This window comes from Zootoca vivipara, chromosome 15 (genome assembly GCF_963506605.1).
Source record: "Zootoca vivipara chromosome 15, rZooViv1.1, whole genome shotgun sequence".
Lineage (NCBI taxonomy): Eukaryota > Metazoa > Chordata > Lepidosauria > Squamata > Lacertidae > Zootoca > Zootoca vivipara.
The window spans coordinates 5,824,503-5,842,931 of record NC_083290.1 but is presented as its reverse complement, the minus strand read 5'-3'; the positions used below and the strand labels follow the sequence as shown (position 1 = coordinate 5,842,931).

At 46.7% G+C, this 18,429-nt stretch overlaps 1 protein-coding gene across 1 annotated transcript in view; it reads right to left on the bottom strand.

Annotated features, from left to right (window-relative positions):
• APPBP2 (amyloid beta precursor protein binding protein 2) overlaps positions 1-18,429 on the bottom strand; it is a 47,166-nt gene that overhangs the window by 8,661 nt on the left and 20,076 nt on the right. The window contains exons 2-12 of the mRNA XM_035139137.2: positions 13,690-13,778; positions 11,580-11,731; positions 10,802-10,925; positions 7,767-7,935; positions 5,356-5,445; positions 4,957-5,024; positions 4,772-4,877; positions 3,362-3,486; positions 1,920-2,005; positions 1,349-1,539; positions 853-1,018 (exon numbers count right to left, since the gene is read on the bottom strand). Coding sequence (XP_034995028.1) covers positions 853-1,018; positions 1,349-1,539; positions 1,920-2,005; positions 3,362-3,486; positions 4,772-4,877; positions 4,957-5,024; positions 5,356-5,445; positions 7,767-7,935; positions 10,802-10,925; positions 11,580-11,731; positions 13,690-13,778 — 1,366 coding nt within the window. The remainder of the gene's footprint in view (positions 1-852; positions 1,019-1,348; positions 1,540-1,919; positions 2,006-3,361; positions 3,487-4,771; positions 4,878-4,956; positions 5,025-5,355; positions 5,446-7,766; positions 7,936-10,801; positions 10,926-11,579; positions 11,732-13,689; positions 13,779-18,429) is intronic.

Sequence of the window (18,429 nt, the reverse complement as noted above, 5' to 3'; positions counted from 1 at the left end):
AATAGGCAATGCTCCCCACCGTTCTCCCAGCGCCCTTCCGAATTCTTACCATGCAATTCTTTCCTCCCCCTCTAGCTCAAACCTCTTTTCTTTAAAACTAAAGCTTGGCTGGGCAGGAGGGAAAACAAATCAACAGCTACAGCTGCCCTCTCCTTTTTCCCTTCTAGGAATGATTGTGGGGCGCAGAGGCATTCTGGGAAGATGAAACAAAGATGGCCGGAAACAAGAATTTGCCTCCCAATGACTAATTTTCTTTTAATAATAAAAAAAAGAAACTTAAAACAATCGTGAGGGGCTGGAGGGTGTCAAGGGAGGTGTTGGGGAGCCCACAGACACCTTGCTGGCAATCAATCCCAAGGGTAAGCCAGAAACCATAGCATGGTTATCTGTTCCTGGCTCATGCTGGGTGATAGCAAACCAGACTCATGGTCTGGACAAAATCCTGAACTAAGAATTGTGATTTGGGTAAGCAGGATGGAGACAAACGGCTCAGGAAGACATGTTTGCTGCAAACAGTTAACTATGGTTTTGCTGTAACACAGAAACTGAGGCAGTGTGTGTTGTTAGGTTAGGCTGAGACATGGTGTCTGATCTAAGGTCATTCAGTGAGCTTCATGGAAGAGCAGGAATTCGAAGCCTGCCCTAAATCCAAGCCAGGTGTGGGGAACCTTTGGCCTTCCAGATGTTGTTGGATGCCAGCTCAAACCAGGCATGGCCAAGGATGATGGGAGCGGTAGTTCAGGAACTTCTGGAGGGCCAATGGGAAAGAGAACCTCACCTACCCCCCCCCCAACCCCCCAGAGAGACAACATCACTGTATATGCAAGCTTAGGCTCAAAAGTGTTTACACACCAATTGCTATGGATCTCAAATAAAGCTTTTCGGCGTTTTCGTACTGATTCATGTCGTAGTTGTAGAGCGAGGCAAGGTGTCCCACGGAAAGAGCAACTTCGTAATCTTCTTGGCCGAGAAGCTGCTCCTTGATCTGGATCGCTTTGATGTGCATCTCTTCCGCTTCCTGGAATATGCCCACAAAATTAAGACAATGGTGAATTGCCGGTCTTTTACTAGATGATCGTCAAGAGAGCCAGAGATACAGTTCAAGGAAGACATGTGAATAATATTCGCTGGCCCCCCCCCCACCAATAATTACTAAATTACTAAAGACAACTGAAGGCGGCCCTGTTTAGGGAAGTTTTTAATGTTTGATGCTATACTGTTTTTAATATTTGGTTAGAAGCCGCCCAGAGTGGCTGGGGAAGCCCAGCCAGATGGGCGGGGTATAAATAAATAAATAAATCATTATTATTATTATTATTATTATTATTATTATTATTATTATTATTACCTTAAATTTCCTCATGGACTGGTAAAGCCTGCCAAGGTTACCATAGTGTTTTGCCGTCTGCACGTTGAACTCCCCAAAGGCTTTCTTGGCAAGCTGGAGCGAAGACAGGTGTAAGTCGTGGGCTTCCTGGAGTAGCCTTTGTTCTGTCTCCTTATTGTGACAGTCAATCGCAATCTCCTCCAAGATCAGTGCTTACACAGGAAAGGGGGGAGGAAAGAGACACATTAGAAGACCCAACACCATTAAAGGCATCAGCTGGGACCCCGAGGAAGTAAATGGAGACTCCTGAATTATCTGAAAAGTCCTTTAGCTCAACTCTGGCCCTTCCCCAACTCCAATTATTGGGCCGCTTTAGAGGTGTACGCAAAGCTCAAACACACCAGCCACTTAGAGCTGACCCTGCCTTTCGGAAGAGTGAGGCGTGGGACTCAGGTGGAAGATGCTGGCCACAGTGGAGGGGGGGCACTGTTTCCCCACACATTTCCTTCCCTACCTGTCCTTGACATTTGCTACAGTTCCAGCAGTTATTTCTGCTCCCTAAGTGCCACAGCTAAAAGCAGCATGGAGGTACCTTTGACTCTTTTGGAGGAGGCAAGGAGAAGGTGGTCTTCTGGGAGAATGTGGGTTATGATGCCAATCGCACGCTCCGCATGGAATCTAAGATCAAGAGCAAACAGGCAGACATGAGGGGGAAATCTCTTGGAAAGTTACTGAGTAGTCAACACAGAAACAGCAAGTTCCCAGAAGGGCCATCTAAATCATGCACAGAGGGCTTTGTGGGAATTGCATTAGCATACTGTGGGTTTTAGTAGACACTGGGCAGCTGTTTAGCACATGCTAAGAACACAGTGGGGGGGGGGAACAGGATGAAAAAGACCTATGTGAGAGATTCTGGTATGTTTGGAAGACATCTTGGGAAAAGGCACAACTTTCACCTTAGAATCAAAGGCTGCATTTGTCTGCCTGGTGGTAAGGAGATGGGAGGAAATTCTCCTCCTGACAAGGAAATAGTTTTTTTTTCTCCCCGTCTCCCATACTCTCTTCAGGATCATCCAACAAACCTGACTGGCAAGTTCAGGGTGGGGGGCAAAGTTTTCTTTGCACAACATGTTAGCTCACAACTCAGCTCATATTTAAGAACTACATTGGCTGCCAGAGGTCACTAGGAATTCTATGTAAGCAAGAGAGGAGCCATCTGGCAGCATATTTTTTACTAGCCTGCTAAAAGACTAGCAGCTTCCATGTCCAAGTTAGTAGTTTATTTACAAGGCTGTCATGACCACATTTTTAAAGCTATCTGTAAGGGGGGAACAGCAGTGGGACCTGCAACAAAATGTTGCCGTATCAAGTGCCTCTGTTCAGATTGTCCTGGTTCCCACCCAAAACCAATAAAACCAACTTTTTTGTAAGTAAACAAATGCATGTTTATTACTGCAGAGTATCAATACCAACTCAGCATCATGGAAAGAGTAGAATACAGTCCAGATACTCTTAACAAGACCAAGGGGGAGGAACAGTAAGAAGCACAGGATCAGGTGCTCAAGATGCAGTAGTGTTGGCCTCCCACTTCAATGGCATTAAAAGAAGGATTAGACAAATTCACAGAGGATAGGGCAACCAAGGGCTACTAGTCACGATGGCCATCTACTATCTTCAGTATCAGAACACTGGTTTTTTTATTAAAGAAATACATTCATATACCGTTTAACTGTAAATAAAACCTCAAAGTGTTTTACAGAGAATATAAAATACACGTTGACATTCCTAGCACAGCAGCCCAGGTGGCTCCAAAAGTTCTCCAAACAACAACAGCAACCACAAAAAGCTTTGCCAGCAACAAAGGGAATGGACTTGACTCGCAATCTCCCCCATGTGAGGTCTGAAGTGGTACAGCCCCAGATGCTTTTCTTTTTAACATATATATATATATATACACACTCTCTCTCTCACACACACACACGCTACGCAAGAAGAAAACCTTAGGGTCTAAAAAAGTGTAAACAGAGTACTCACAGCGCATTGTCAAACTTCCCAGAACTGTACTGGTGAACATAGGAAGAGTAAGCCAGGTCTTCGTGAGCTGTCGCGACATGGATGTTTTTGCCCCCAAATACTGACTGTCTGATGTCTAGCGCGGTCTGAAACAATTTGAGTGAGAGAGAATATTCAAGTCAGCTAAATTAGCTAGGATCCGGAAGCTGCCATAGACATTTTTAAAAGCATGGCTTGTGTGGGACAGATGAAGCATTATTTGAAGTAGTATCTCACACAGCTGTCGACACAAGTCGCCAATGGGTAACATCTAATTGGAAACATGATGATGATGATTTGTTAAATTTCTGTACCACCCTTTATCTGAGGACCACCAGGCTTTTGAAAATGAGGCTGGGCTCATAGGGAGCCTGAGCTTCTGCGTCCTTCTCGGGCAACCTGCAGCTGGAGGGCGGCTGAGAAGGACCGGGGGGGGGGGGCTCACGACACCCTGCACCCCCTAATTGTGCCTGAGCAACGGCCCTCTCTGGTAGCATATAAGTAATAAACTTATTTTTGTTATAAAGATCATCTGTCTGCCTAGACATACTTTCACAAAGCCCACACCTTGGAATAAACCGGAGGGACCATTATGGCCATGGGCTTCTTTGTTTGTAAATAAAACAATGTTGTGTCATATTGCAAAAGAATGGTTTCTTGCAGTCTGTCCTCCAATAACTTTCAATTGTTTCTAGAAGACCCATTTGCCAGACTTTGGAATACCAGCAATCTAAGTTGTCTAAATCAAATGTCTTCTAGAATTGTGCTAGTTGCTCTTGCTGCTGTTAATAGGTGTCAAATGAATTCTTTATCTCTTTTTTATCTCTCTATCCACATCTATATATAGATCTAAAAGAGCCAGGTAGGGGGAGGGAGTGATGCTCAGTCTTGTTATTAAAGAAATCTCCCTAAAGATCCCCTCCAAGAAATCTCAATTTTAGGGCACTCCCAGCAATTTCAATAATAAAACTTGTGCCCACAAAACCACTGGGAAGGAAGCAAATCCCTTTTAGTTCTCCACCCACAACACTCTGGACCTCTTTTTCGGGTTTCTTACCAAGGGATACTGCTATTTTTCTTCTTCTACTATTTTCATAAAAATTGCCCATAAAACACTGGAATAGATTAAGTGAATCCTCTTTTAACTGCCCCAAACTGCAAAGGTTATTCTTCCAGGAAGATCACTACAGCTTTCCTTCTGAAGTCTGGCAGAAATAATCTGCTACCATGGGGCTACCATGCCTGCAAATTTTATCTACTTTGGCGAGAAAAGTAAGTATGGTAACAAAACTTCACCTGCAGTAAAGAATTTTGAGCAGAAACAAACACACACATGCACAAAACCACATAATAGAATCCCGAAGGCTGCACAGACAAAGCAAAGGACCTTACCTGATAAATTGCAACCGACTGGCATATATTGTCTACGTTGAGTAAGTAAAACCCATAGTCTAGTAGTGTGTCTGAATATTTTGGGTGTTTGGCTCCAAAGTGCTCCCTGGAAGATAGGAACACAACTTAGAACCACAAACAACACAAAGCAGGCAATAACATTCGGAAACGGGGCATATACTCACCGTGCGAGATACACCGCATGTTTTATTAACTGTTCGGCTTTCTTAAATTCACGTTTTACAACACAAGCCTAAGCCAAGAGGAAGAGAAAGCAGGCATGAGAGACCATGAATATGCAAAGGCATCCTTGCCTGCCTATGGGCAGCCACTGTTCAAGAATGGCCATCGACTCTGCTAAACTGAGGGGAAAGTCTGCCCCATTAAAAAGGGGGAAGACAGAGTGACGAATTGTCAGGAAAAGCATAAAGGTCAACACGTCTGAAATGCTGCTTTTGGAATTCATTTGTTGGTTTTCTCCTTTGGGACTGATTCTTAACAGTACTAGATGCTGCCCACTTCCCTCCCAGGGTTCCATCCCTGCTCAATTGCATGCAGGCTATTTGTAGAAGAGTTAGATTTACCTTAGAAGCTTGCCGTAAAACGTCCACGACTACTTTTACTGGCAATCCAACTGAGATCTCCTTCATGGCTTCTATGCACCATTTGTAAGCCTATGGAGCACCCAAGGATATTGTCAGGATGATTTAACATTTTATAAAAAGCCTGAAATTTTCTATGTGCTGTGCAGAATTATTATTTTTTCCCCAAATGCAAAAGCAGCTCTTGTTTGCAGGCTTACAATTTGATAGCCAAAGGAAAAAAGGAAACAGGGAGGGAAAATGAAACCAAGCAAATTCAGGTTCCAGCAGGTCGATGCATCTGGGCATTTGCCAAGAACCCTCAATGTAGCAGGGGATCCATTCAGTAGAGCCTCTTAGACCTGTTCCTCCTCTTCATTGGAAACCTGCTGGTTTACCCTGCCTCTCAATAACAGAAGTAGCGAGCAGGAGGAGTTGCCACTGCCTTCATCCTCACTGGCTGTGTCTGGCACCAATGAGGAAGCAGAAAGAGCAGTGGCAGCAATGGCAGAGAAAAGACACACTCAGTGAGGAAGCAGTGGGTAGGATTGAGGGCGTCAAGCCCAAATCAAAACTGGTACAGTGGTACCTCGACTTACGAAGACAATCCGTTCCGCGGCGCTCTTCGTAAGTCGAGGTTTTCGGATGTCGAAGCGCCCGTACTGCGCATGCGCAAATTTTGCACTTCTGCGCATGGCGGACCGTGCATGCCGCTTCTGCGCAGGCGCAGAACGCGCATGCGGCGAACAGACTTCCGGGGTTGTCGACTTCGGAAGTCGAAACCTTCGGAAGTCAAAGCATTCGTATGTCGAGGTACCACTGTACTAGGTTCCAATATCACAATACACACAAACACATGACTTTATTCACTGAAGTACCGCTCTGCCTTTTCAACTAAACCTCTATGGAGATGAGAGCGTAATCTCTAATGAAAATCAGAGAGAAGGCTGGGAGTGGGGAGGCAGGTGCAGAACCCCCAATGAGGCTTGCAGATCCCTTCTCCTGTCCCGACTTCCAAGCCTGGTTGTTCAAATAAAGTTTAGGAGCAGTTGCTTAGCAGGAGCCTTGCTTCCCCACCACTTATCTTTTGACCTTTGGCCTCCTGGCCTTAATCCAGCACCTAAGATGTTCACATAAATCTAAACAGAGCCTCCCAGGAACTTGGCTTTCAAACTCTGAACTGTGAGAATCTGCTGTTCTAGCAAGACTATCAGCTGTCGCGTTGGTGTGGCTGGTTGACTGTCAAGGTGTAAAGCTGAAGTCAAGAGCAGAGGAACAGCCAGTCCTAGGGAAAGGCACCCTGGCAAACTGCATGGAGCAAAGAGTCCTGCAAGAGATCTTGGAGCCATCAATCTCCAGGGTGATGGAAGGGCCGTAGCCCAGTGAGAGTGTCTGCTATGCATCCAGAAGGTCCCTGTTTCAAACCCTGGCATCTCCAGGTAGAGCCAGGGCAGACTCCCTATCTGAAACTCTGGAGAGCCCCTGCCAGTCAGCATAGAGAATAATTAGCTAGATGGCCTGACTCAATATAGGGCAGCTTCCATTGTTCCTAAATTGTTTGTTCCCAGCTGAGGATTTAAACACTATCCCAACAAAGGCTGGGAAAACACTTCAGTTTCTGCAAACTCTGGCACTTGAACCTGAGCCAAGTGCTAGCTTTAGCCAAATGCTAATTTTATTTGGCACCACCTTACCAGCTGGAATTCTGTCACCAAACCTCAGTGAAACCTGCTTTTGTCTGCCCACGCGCTGCTGCTGAGTGAACCCACAGAACACTTTGTGCTGGAAAGAATAGCTGGCCTGTTCTTACTACATAGGAAGCTGCCTTGTACCAAGTCACTGGTCTGCCTAGTTCAGCACTGTCTACACAGAGGGGTTTCAGGTGGAGGCCTCTCCTAGTTTGGCCGGAGATGCCATCGGGGATTATTATTAAATATATTCATACCTCGCCTGTCTCCCAAGTTGGGATTCAAAGCAGCTTACAACATTTTAAAAACATAATTGTAAGACACACATTAATAAAGGCAAGCTAGTTAAAAATAGTTAAAATACGGCAAAACACATTTCGAACTGGGATTATAATACTGATTGCCCTGACAGCAGTCAACATGGTCTGCACCTGGTTTTCAAAGGCCTATCTGAATAGGAAGGGCTTAGCCTGCAGTTGGAAAGACAGCAAGTAAGGAGCCAGTCTAGCCTTTCTTGGGAGGTAATTCCACAATATGGGAGTAGCCACAGAAAAGGCTCTCTCATGTCACCACCAACCATGCTTCTGGTGTTGATGGGACCGAGGAAGGTGCTCGACTGAGATCTTAGCACCCAACTGAAGCTTCTGCATGCAAAAGACATGCTCTGCCACTGAGCTACTTCCCATGCAAAGACGTTTTAGGCTGGATTCTGCAGAAGACGCTCACCTCATCGTAATGGCTCTTTGCAAAGAGCAGGGCACACAGCTCCCCATATAGAGCAGCTTTGTTGGCTTGCTGGCCGTGCTTTGCTAGCTTGTCCATGTAAGACTGTGCTAATTTGAACGTTTCTTCTCCCAGGTGGTATTTACAGTTGCCGTTCCGGACGTGCAGCAACCTAGGGCAAGACACAAAAGGATCTTGAAACCTTGAGCGGGAAAGTTGCTGGGCGATTCAGACAATTAAAAGGCGATTACTGGCTTTGTGATCTTGCATCCTCAAATGAAACAAGGAAGCTTCTCATCACCGTTAAATAATATTTTAACATCCTAAGTAATTTCTTCAACGCATGCCGTCAAACCACAGGCAGAAAGACATGTTCAGAGCCAGCTCTTACTGTCAGGAAATCCAGTGTACTTTGGACACATATCTCTGGTAATCTGACCATTTAATTCAGTGAGTGTGTGACACCAATGAACTAGCCAGAGATCAAGAGCTAACTTACAAGGCACTACAGCTCCATACACATCACACATTTAAAGCACATTCCCTCCCACCACCAAAAGAATCTTGGGAACAGCAGTTCACCCCCCACAGAACTCCAAGAACCCTTAACAAATTACAGTTCCCAGGATTCTTTGAAGTGAGGAATGTGCTTTAAATGACTTTCCCGCGTTTGCTGAAGACTTCTCTTTGCTGTCAGGCTTATGCAGACAAGAAAAATATGTTCCGTAGTGAGTCAGCTAGTGGTCTTTTTTTTGTATTGTTCTTAATGTATTTTTAATTGTTGTAAAATTCTTCGAATTTTTAAAATGAAATTCCAGTATAGAAATATTTTTTATAAAATAAAGAGATAAAACAGGGGTCCCCAGACTTACCGAGCGGCGGGCCGGTGCCCGCCGCGCCGCCCGCGCGGTGGGCCGGACGGCAGGGGAGTGCGCGCGCAGCGGGCCGGAGGGCGGGGGAGTGCGCGCCCGTGCGCATGCGCACACGCGCACGGGCGGAAAAAAATAGCCGAAAATCGCTTGTGCGCATGCGTATGGGCCTCCCCCGACCCGGAAGTGCACCAGAAATGACCTCTTCCGGGTCGGGAGAGGCCTGTACGCATGCGCACAAAGGATTTTCGGCGATTTTTTGCCGATTTTTTTGATTGTCGCTGCGCCGCGCGCCGTGAGAGCGGGCGGCGGCAGCGGGCGGCGGGGGTCGTCGCGGGCCAGATTGGAAGGCCGATTGGGCCGCATCCGGCCCGGGGGCCGTAGTTTGGGGACCCCTGAGATAAAACATATGATGTGGACGCAGCCTGCATGTGTCTGAAAGCACTGGAAGGAGTGCCTCCACAACCACCCCCCTGTTCTAATAGCCTCCCTTCACCCACTTTAAGATGCCTCCCAGGAGGGTGGGGGGGGGGTGGGCTCTTGGCTTTTAAACAACCAGGACATGTCTGCTCTGGAGCAACCAAAGAAGCTTCTCCCCATGACAGAGCAGGCAAAAAGGCAAAACCTTTTTTTTAGGGGGGGGGAGTGGTAAGATATCTGAAAGTTCATTCCCACCATAGATCTCAATTCCTAGACAAGTGAAAGTTACTCTGTTTAATCCACTTTAAGTAGTAATTTATTAGGGAAAGCCTAAAAGTGGATATAAAGCATTCAACGAAGCCCTGAGCAGGTGAATGTGTTCTTGCAAGGGCGACTAGGAATAATTCCAAACAGCCATCTTGTACTGGATTGCTATTAATGTATTGAGTTGCACATATTAATAAAAAAGGAATAGGGTCTGTCTCCTCTTCCAGCCTTTAAAAAAAACACACGACAAAGTCCTCTGCCAGTTCTGCAGTACAAGGATCTGCAGGAAATCACAGCTAAGCATTAAGTCAGCACAATCCCCCAAGAGTCAATAACAAGCAGGTGGAGGGCGATGGTAGCGGAGTGGGGGGGGGGCAGCAGCAGTGACCTGGCTCTCCAGGCAGGAAATGTCACCTTGTTTGCACATCAGCAGCACACAGCAAGATTGATTGAGACCATGGCCCTGAACATGCAGTCTGTACTTCCCAGGGCTCAGATTTATTTATTTTTTAAACAAGTGCAGACTAGGTAACAAAGAGGTCCTTGGGACACTGGAGGAAGAACAGGTGGCTTACCTGTAAGTGTGGCTCTCTGAATGGGGAATCGTGGGGTGCAGTCACACCCATGGGGCTGCAAATGACCCCAAAGAACCACTACCACGAGCTTTGTATCGTAAGGCTCCCTGCTACGGATAGTCTCACTTGCCCCTTGTCAGCCACTAGTTTTATGGAAGAGCAACTCTGGGAATGGGGAGGGTGAGTGATCGGCTAACCGTACAAACTCACAGACGCATGTCATCTCCCAAGATTGCTTGCCGATGAATCCCATTCCAGCAGCCATTGCGCAGGACTGGCTGGAAACCCTGGGGAGGTCCAATTTGGACATGTGGGTCTCCGGAGGGCAATCCTATAAGAATGTAAGGAGAGCCCTGCTGGATCAGACGAGCCTGGCCAAGCAGGTGCCCATGGGAAGCCTGCAGGCAGTACCTGAGTTCAGCAGCACTCTCCCTCCTTGAGATTCCCAGCAACTCGTATCCACAGGCATACTTCCTCCAACTGTGGGAAGTGGAACATAGCCATTGCTGTAGGAGTCACTGACCGCCCTGGAATTTGTTTGGCCCCTTTTAAAGCCATCTAAGCCATAGAGCAGAAATATGTGTGCATGTGTGTGCTTTAAAGCGCAGGATCAAGCAGAAACACAGACCATGGCAACCAGAGGGAAGGGCAGAAAGCAAAAGGCGTGCTAAACCTGCCTGACACCTGACCTCCGCACTAGCTGTTTTCTGTCCCGTGAGAGTCACTGTTGCTGGGGACGGACGGGCACTAGGAAAAAGGCCTCCACAATCTACACAGGGGGCCTCCACAAACAACAGCCCATTAACTAGTCATCATGGCTTCTTCATAATTTACTCGCGTTAAGCACAGACACGCCCTGCAGCACGAGCATCTCACCCCTTTGCTAAAACATGGGGACAGGGCTTACCTCACGCAACACTCCACTGCACGAAACCAATGGAGCATCTCGTCGTGAAGGGTACATAACTGAAGGCAGGAGAGGAAGACCTTCTCAGCATCGCTGTACCAGCCGGCGTCCGAGAGGAAGCCTCCTACAAAGGCAATGGACATGGACAAGGTGTTGTGCAACCAGGGCGCCATTACTACAGAGAAGGGCCCTTCTCTAGACACACTTCCCCATTTTATTTATTTACTATTGTTAGCGGTTGGGCAATTATTTGGATCCAAGTCATACAGTATTGACTTTCTTTTGAAGAAAGGAATTGAGCTATTTATTTACTTTCTCACCCCTCCTCCCAGCAGTTTTTTTCCTTTCAAACTTAGGTCCCCAGCGGTTGTTGAACTACAACTCCCATAATCACTGGTGCTGTTAGCTAGGGGTGATGGGAGTTGTAGCCCAACAACCGCTGGGGACCCAAGTTTGAGAAATAGTGTTCTAGAGGCTGCTCCCCTTCTTGCTTTACTCGCCAACACTGCCTACTCCTTACCCCTCTGAACCTCCACTCGCCGGCCTAGGCCAGGTGCCCATTTGCCTCCATCTCTGGTTCCCTCTTCCTGGCCCAGTTTATGGTCATGCTGCACTTCGCAGTACCGCCTTTCAGCAGCCATGCGAATTGTAGCATGACGACATCCTTAGTAAAATACGTAATAGGAGAGAAAATCTTATTTCAGTTTCTTCTTCATGTGCCTCTTTTAGAGTTTCAAGCAAGCAAGATAGCCTAATATCCTATTTCACCCACAGTTACCTAAGACAAATCCAATCTGGATAGCTTTTTCTTTTACAGTAGCATCTGATTCCGCTATGTAGGAACACCTCCTGCTGAACGAATAGGCCAACACTGATGCCACCTTTACTCCATGGTCCATCAATGCCTGAAAACAGTGGTGAAGTAGATGTCTGAAAGGGAAACAGAAGGAAGAGGGAGAAGATAAAAACGTTTTACCTCCTTCCAACAAACACTTTTGCCTGCAATCCAAAGGTATACTTACTGGAGATAAGGTCCAATGAGTTTAAGGGGCTTACCCCTTGGGAACTGCACTGTGAGTTTCTGTTTTAAGCAACAGGCACTGAACTATCAAGCCATTTACTAAAGCAGTGGTTTTCAACCATTGTGCTGTAGCACCCTGGAGTGCTTTGAATGATGAAGGGGCGCTGCGGGTAATGCAGGCCTCTAGCCCTCTTTCCTTCCCTCCTTCCTCTGATGCCCTCGTGTCTCTGCCTCCCACAGGCTTGCACAGCTGTTTATTGTAGCGGCCCTGGCTATAAGCTGGTGCCTCTGGGAGGTACCTCTATTTGGGACGGGGCAGTTCAGAGACCAGGGACAGCAGCAGTAGCTGCCCGGAGTACTCCCAAGGAGAAGGGAGAGGGGAGGAGGCTGAGGGAACACTCCACAAGGGAGGGTGTTTGAAAAAAGGTGAGTGGCTGCCAGCTCTGCAGGCAAGAGGTGAAATAACTGGGCTCCTGAGCCCCACAGGGGTGCCGCAGAAAGAATGTAGTTGGTTCAGGGAGCCGTGGACTCAAAAAGGTTGAAAACCTCTGAACTAAAAAATAGAGACCACAAATTACAATCTGGTTAAACCCAAACAGCTGCCGCATTTTACAGCACAGAACAGATTTATGCTGTGTCCTTGAGACGGGGTGGGGTAAAGACACCTATCCACCCCCAAACCCTGCAATTTTCACCAAAAAGAAAAATCCAAAATGCCACCTCCAGCCCAGATTTGCAAAAACAGGAAGCAATCAATCATCCGGAATTCCTGCTACAGCCAATATCAGCCACATGAATTATGCGAGCACAAGGCTGAGAGCTCTTAATCAATCAAGCTTCCACCACCCCGACACAAAAGCAGCTGGCAGAGCCTGTTAACAGGGCTGTTAAGCAGAAGAACAAAAACATACTTTGGGGAGAATTTTGCTTTTCTTCCCCCTCACCCCCACAAACCTTTCCTTGCCCACAGTAGCAGAGGATACCGAATCTAGTGAGAGCCTGTTATCAGAGAAAGCTTCTTTAGTCTGGTTTATCTGTGGTTGCCTGTAATTCCCTTCTTCTCTCCTATGTTCTCTGACATACATAGAGAATTTGAGAGTTGTGTCTGTGTTTTCTTTTGTGTTTAAATTTTGTTCTGGACTCTAGACAGGAAAGCTCAAAAGAGAACGCACATATAAGAAGAAAGGCTCACTAGCAGATTCTGACCATTGCCTTCCTAGGACCTGGGAGGTCTCACCACCTCTGTCTTAAACTAAGCTTTAAAGAAAGCTGCTACCATAGATCATTTACGTATGGATTCTGCTCAACCCAATGGTGCTTAGATTTATTAGGATTACACTGTAGGGCAGGCATCCCCAAACTGCGGCCCTCCAGATGTTTTGGCCTACAACTCCCATGATCCCTAGCTAACAGGACCAGTGGTCGGGGAAGATGGGAATTGTAGTCCAAAACATCTGGAGGGCCGAAGTTTGGGGATGCCTGCTGTAGGGCATATTTGTGATAAACCTCCAGGTTAAAATCTTTACAAAGCTATGTCTTTTAAGTCAGAACATGACTACTGTATTTACATGCTGGTAGCCAAGCTAACCGACAGGAAGTCATGGCTGAAAGCAGCTTGAAAACACAAATTTATTGGGCAAGGCACTTTATGCAGAAGGGTGGGTGCCATCCAGTCACATTCTAAGTGCTGAGCACCCACTGATTCCAACCAGAGAGTTAAGCACTGAAACTGGTGGGGCTCAAAAATGCTCAGTGGTGGACTGCATCCAGTGATTGGACTGCATCCAGTTATGTTTTACGGGGGAAACGTTCATCTTGCAAAGTGCAACGTGAGAGGAGCTGCCATTTTTGGTAAGCACTGACTTACCTTTTATCTAAAGCTCGAAGCACCTTTGCAAAAACTTCCAGTTCGCAGAATTCACTACCCAGCTGGCATAGTCGGCCTTGTTGGTAAAGCTGCAGGAAGAGGGAGAAAAGAGTTTTATGAGTTGTACTGAGTCACACAAAATCAGGCTACTTGGTACACCTAATGACCAGTGTGTATTTTTATGGTGTCTGCCACCCCTGGGCAGAAGAGGTATACCCTCCCAGGAACTTGTTCATGCGCAACCTCAACAGAGCACACAAGCACCAAATTCCTTCCTCTTTGCATGCGTGTTGGGGATACCTTGACTCAACTTTGGAGTGCAAGTCCCAATGGCCTCACAATCCCATGTGGTAGCGTGTTCTTTCTCTCCATCCGCTGCCCGCCTCCTTCCTCAGGTGTGGTTTTGGCAGCAGTAGTGGCGGCAGCAGCAGCAGCAGCAGGGTAAAGCCTCTCCTGTCAAATAACTAGGCATGCAACCCGCCTTGCACCTCGGGGTGGTCACTGCAGGTGGTGTGCACATGGCAACATTTGCCCTCCTGTAAAAACATCTCAGCTCATGGTTTAAGCTTAACCTAGCAAGTTATCTGTCTGGTCCCATCCACTTTGCCAGCTGTGATGGTATCGCTGGGCCAGGAGGGGCAAAGTTATATGGCAAGGGCAGTGAGTTGCATAGCTTTGCTTGCCAGAATTAATCACAAGAAGGAGAGGAAGGAACCCACAAGATTTAAAAAAAAGAAGAAGAAGAAGCTTACTGGATTGTAGAGTATTTGTTCTTTGTAACACTCATGTGAGCCATCAGGCTTTGACAGCTTTTTTTTTTTTTTGCTTCGCTTTGGCAAGTATAGTGCATTACTTCCACACACCCACACCCTGTACACAGAGGATAAGCCAGCAAAATATTGTTTACTACGTTGCATGTTTTTCTTAAGTCCAGCAGTCTGCCCCATTCTCCGGGGACTGAAGCTACTAGAAACAGCACTGTTGTAAAAAATGTCTACATCAGGCAAATATTGTTTAAGGGCTTTCTTTTTTTAAAAGGACTGCATTTTGTTAGTGTAAGTGCAGCTTGCTAAGTCAGAGCATGGGTTCATTGAACTCTTGTACTGCCGACATTGACCAGCAGAAGCATATCAAATTTTCAGACAGGGAACCTTTTGACAGCCTTACGTGGAGGTTCTGGAGATTGAACCTGGAACCTTCTGCATGCAAAGCAAATGGTCTCTCCCCTGTGGATATAGGAAGCTGGCTTATACTAGCTCAGACTACTGGTCCATCCAGCCCAGTGCTGTCTACTTTGACTGGCAGCAATTCTGCCAAGATCTCTGGTTGGGAAAGGTCTCTGTTATCAGCTGCTACTGGACCCGTATTTAAACAGAGACAGCCAAGGATTGAACCTGGGGCCTTCTGCATGCAAAGCATTTGCTCTACCATCCTGCCCCAGGAGGTCTGGCTTGTAAATACCGGTAGTCCAGTATTGACTTGCCCATGGTGAAAAAGAACTGCTTCCAGGCAATAGGGAAAGGAAGCTTGTTCAGGCATCGAGCCAAATCATGCTTTGTACTAACAAGGGTTTAAGCATCTGCCCTTCTAAATGTTCAAAAGGCAAACCATGTCCACTTTCATTTTCAGTCTTCATGTGGAGGCAGAGAAACAACAGCTATAGTGATAGCCTGACAATTCAGACATCACACCAAAGTGACCAAACCATGGCTTTCAAACTACGGTTTCAGATTCTGGTTTGCCAGCCAATTGCAAACGGTGGTTTGTCACTTCACAGAGACAGCAGAAAGCCACAGTTAAGCTTCCTTATCCATGATATGGCTCAAATTATTATAAACTGAACCTTGAGAGGTTTCTTTCCCTCACTTCCTTTCTGTGTTGTCATACCACAAATGACTTACATCGACCATGTCTGTAGGGTACTTAAAAACAACAATATCAGTGTACGAGCCAGTAGTTTTTAATAGACTTATTGGCAAGTCTGTTTCACTATGCTTCTATGTCAGGGGTCACCAGCAAAACTGGAGAAACTTGCCGTAGGCATGATACACACACACTGCAACCAAGAATTCAGAACAAATTATTTCACAGGCAACAAGAAAAGCTTTTAAGCTTACTTTCTGCAGGGGGAAGGATCCTGTGGACACCACACTGGCAACCCCATGCTCTATGACATCCTCTTCCCAGGCCCCTGTGGGGCAATGTGAGGAAGCACCTCTCTTGGGGGCAGCGGGGTGGGGGGGAGAGACCAGGGGCGGTAGCTGCGGCTGCCCAGAGGACTCCCAAGGAGAGGGGAGAGGAGAGGAGGCTGAGGGAACACTCCACAAGGGAGGTTGTTCAAAAAAGGGTGAGAGGTTGCCAGCTTTGCAGGCAAGGCGTGACATAACTGAGCTCCTGAGCGCCATAGGGGTGCCGCAGAAAGAATGTAGTTGGTCAAGGGAGCCATGAACTCAAAAAAGTGAAAACCTCTGCTCTTTGTAGTAATCCTCAGGGTACAGTGGTGCCTCGCTAGACGAAATTAATTCGTTCCACGGGTCAATTCGTGTAACGAATTTTTCGTCTAGCGAGTCCCAGTTTCCCATAGGAATGCATTGAAACTTAATCAATGCGTTTCTATAGGCTCTGGGGGACTGGCAGCGGCATGCAACGGGGCTTCGGAGAAGGTCCCCGAAGCCCCGTCCGATTCCGGCTGTGTGCAAGGCGGCGGCGGGGGGGGGAGAAGCTCTCTTCTCCCAGCCACCGCCTTGCCGCCTGCCTCCCCTGACACGGAGCGCAACTTCGGAGGTCTCCGAAGTTGCGCTCCGTGCCGGGGTGCGGGGCGGTGGCCCCGGGGGACGGAGCCGAATCGCAGCGGGCGCTGCTTGCCCCCGCCTGTCTTCCCTGAGCCAAGGGGAAAACAGGCAGGGGCAGCCGCTGCACCGCCGCGTTTCGGCTCCGTCCCCCCTGGCAAATCTTCCTATGCCACTTTCTATGGCCGCGCTTCGTAAGACGAAGTGGCGGTCATAGAAAATTTTGTCGTCTTACGAATGCCTTGTGCAACGCAAAACTCTTTTGTCTAGCGAGTTTTTCGTTGTGCGAGGCATTCGTAAAGCGAGGCACCACTGTATTAAAATTTACTTTACAGAAACTGATTTGCAAATACTCCAGCATGTGCACTTTCTATGTACAACAACCTTGGGAGAAATGAGAAGATTGCCAAGCATCTTTACTGCTAGTGTAAATAGCTAGAAGCTGTGCGTGATCATTTAGTGACCATGCATTACAAGTGCTTAAAAGAGGCTATCACCTATTAAAGTTCCCCAAGAAGTGTCAACCTTTGATCTAGGCTGCCAACCTAACTGGTTGCGTGCCAAACATTTATATGGAGGGGAATTCCCACAAAAGCTGTTGAACTCTAGGAAGTTTTGAGAGCTTGTTTACATAGATCCACAGCAATTAATTTTTTTAGAAAACTAAACTCTTTTTCTGGCTTGCAAAGGATGAGAGAAAACATAATGAGGATGCAACACAGCTAAAGCTTAAAATGTCTGCAGTTCTTAGGAGTACAGGTCAAAGCAAAGCATGTTCAAGGATGCAATTTTATGAAATGTGAGATTCTATACTGGCAGTTTACTTTAAAATAATAATAATAATAATAATAATAATAATAATATGAAAGCATAATAAACAATAAACAAAATCAATAAAGTAATTCTCATATACAGTGGTGCCTCGACTTACGAATTTAATCTGTTCCGAAGGCACCTTCGTAGGTTGAAAAATTCGTAAGTTGAAAAGCGCCATTGGAAACACGATTTCCCATAGGAATGCATTGGAAACGGAAAAATTCGTAAGTCGAAGCAACCCCATCTAAAAATTAGTTAGTCGAAAAACCCCTATCTAAAACCACCACGGTTTCTGTTCAGATGTCGAGAAATTTGTAAGTGTGCGGCCATTTGCCCCATTCGTAAGTAAAAAAATTCGGTTGTCGAGTCGTTCGTAAGTCGAGGTACCACCGTACTGCATAAGTAGCACTTCTTCTTCTTCTTCTTCTTCTTCTTCTTCTTCTTCTTCTTCTTCTTCTTCTTCTTCTTCTTCTTCTTCTTCTTCTTCTTCTTCTTCTTCTTCTTCTTCTTGTTTAGTCGTGTCCGACTCTTCGTGACCCCATGGACCAGAGCACGCCAGGCACTCCTGTCTTCCACTGCCAACTGCAGTTTGGTCAGACTCATGTTCGTAGCTTCGAGAACACTGTCCAACCATCTCGTCCTCTGTCATCCCCTTCTCCTTGTGCCCTCCATCTTTCCCAACATCAGGGTCTTTTCCAGGGAGTCTTCTCTTTTCGTGAGGTTGCCAAAGTATTGTAGCCTCAGCTTCAGGATCTGTCCTTCCAGTGAGCAGTCGGGGCTGATTTCCTTCAGAATGGATAGGTTTGATCTTCTTGCAGTCCATGGGACTCTCAAGAGTCTCCTCCAGCACCATAATTCAAAAGCATCAATTCTTCGGCGATCAGCCTTCTTTATGGTCCAGCTCTCACTTCCATACATCACTACTGGGAAAACCATAGCTTTAACTATACGGACCTTTGTCGGCAAGGTGATGTCTCTGCTTTCTAAGATGCCGTCTAGGTTTGTCATTGCTTTTCTCCCAAGAAGAAGGCGTCTTTTAATTTCGTGGCTGCTGTCACCACCTGCAGTGATCAAGGAGCCCAAAAAAGTAAAATCTCTCACTGCCTCCATTTCTTCCCCTTCTATTTGCCAGGAG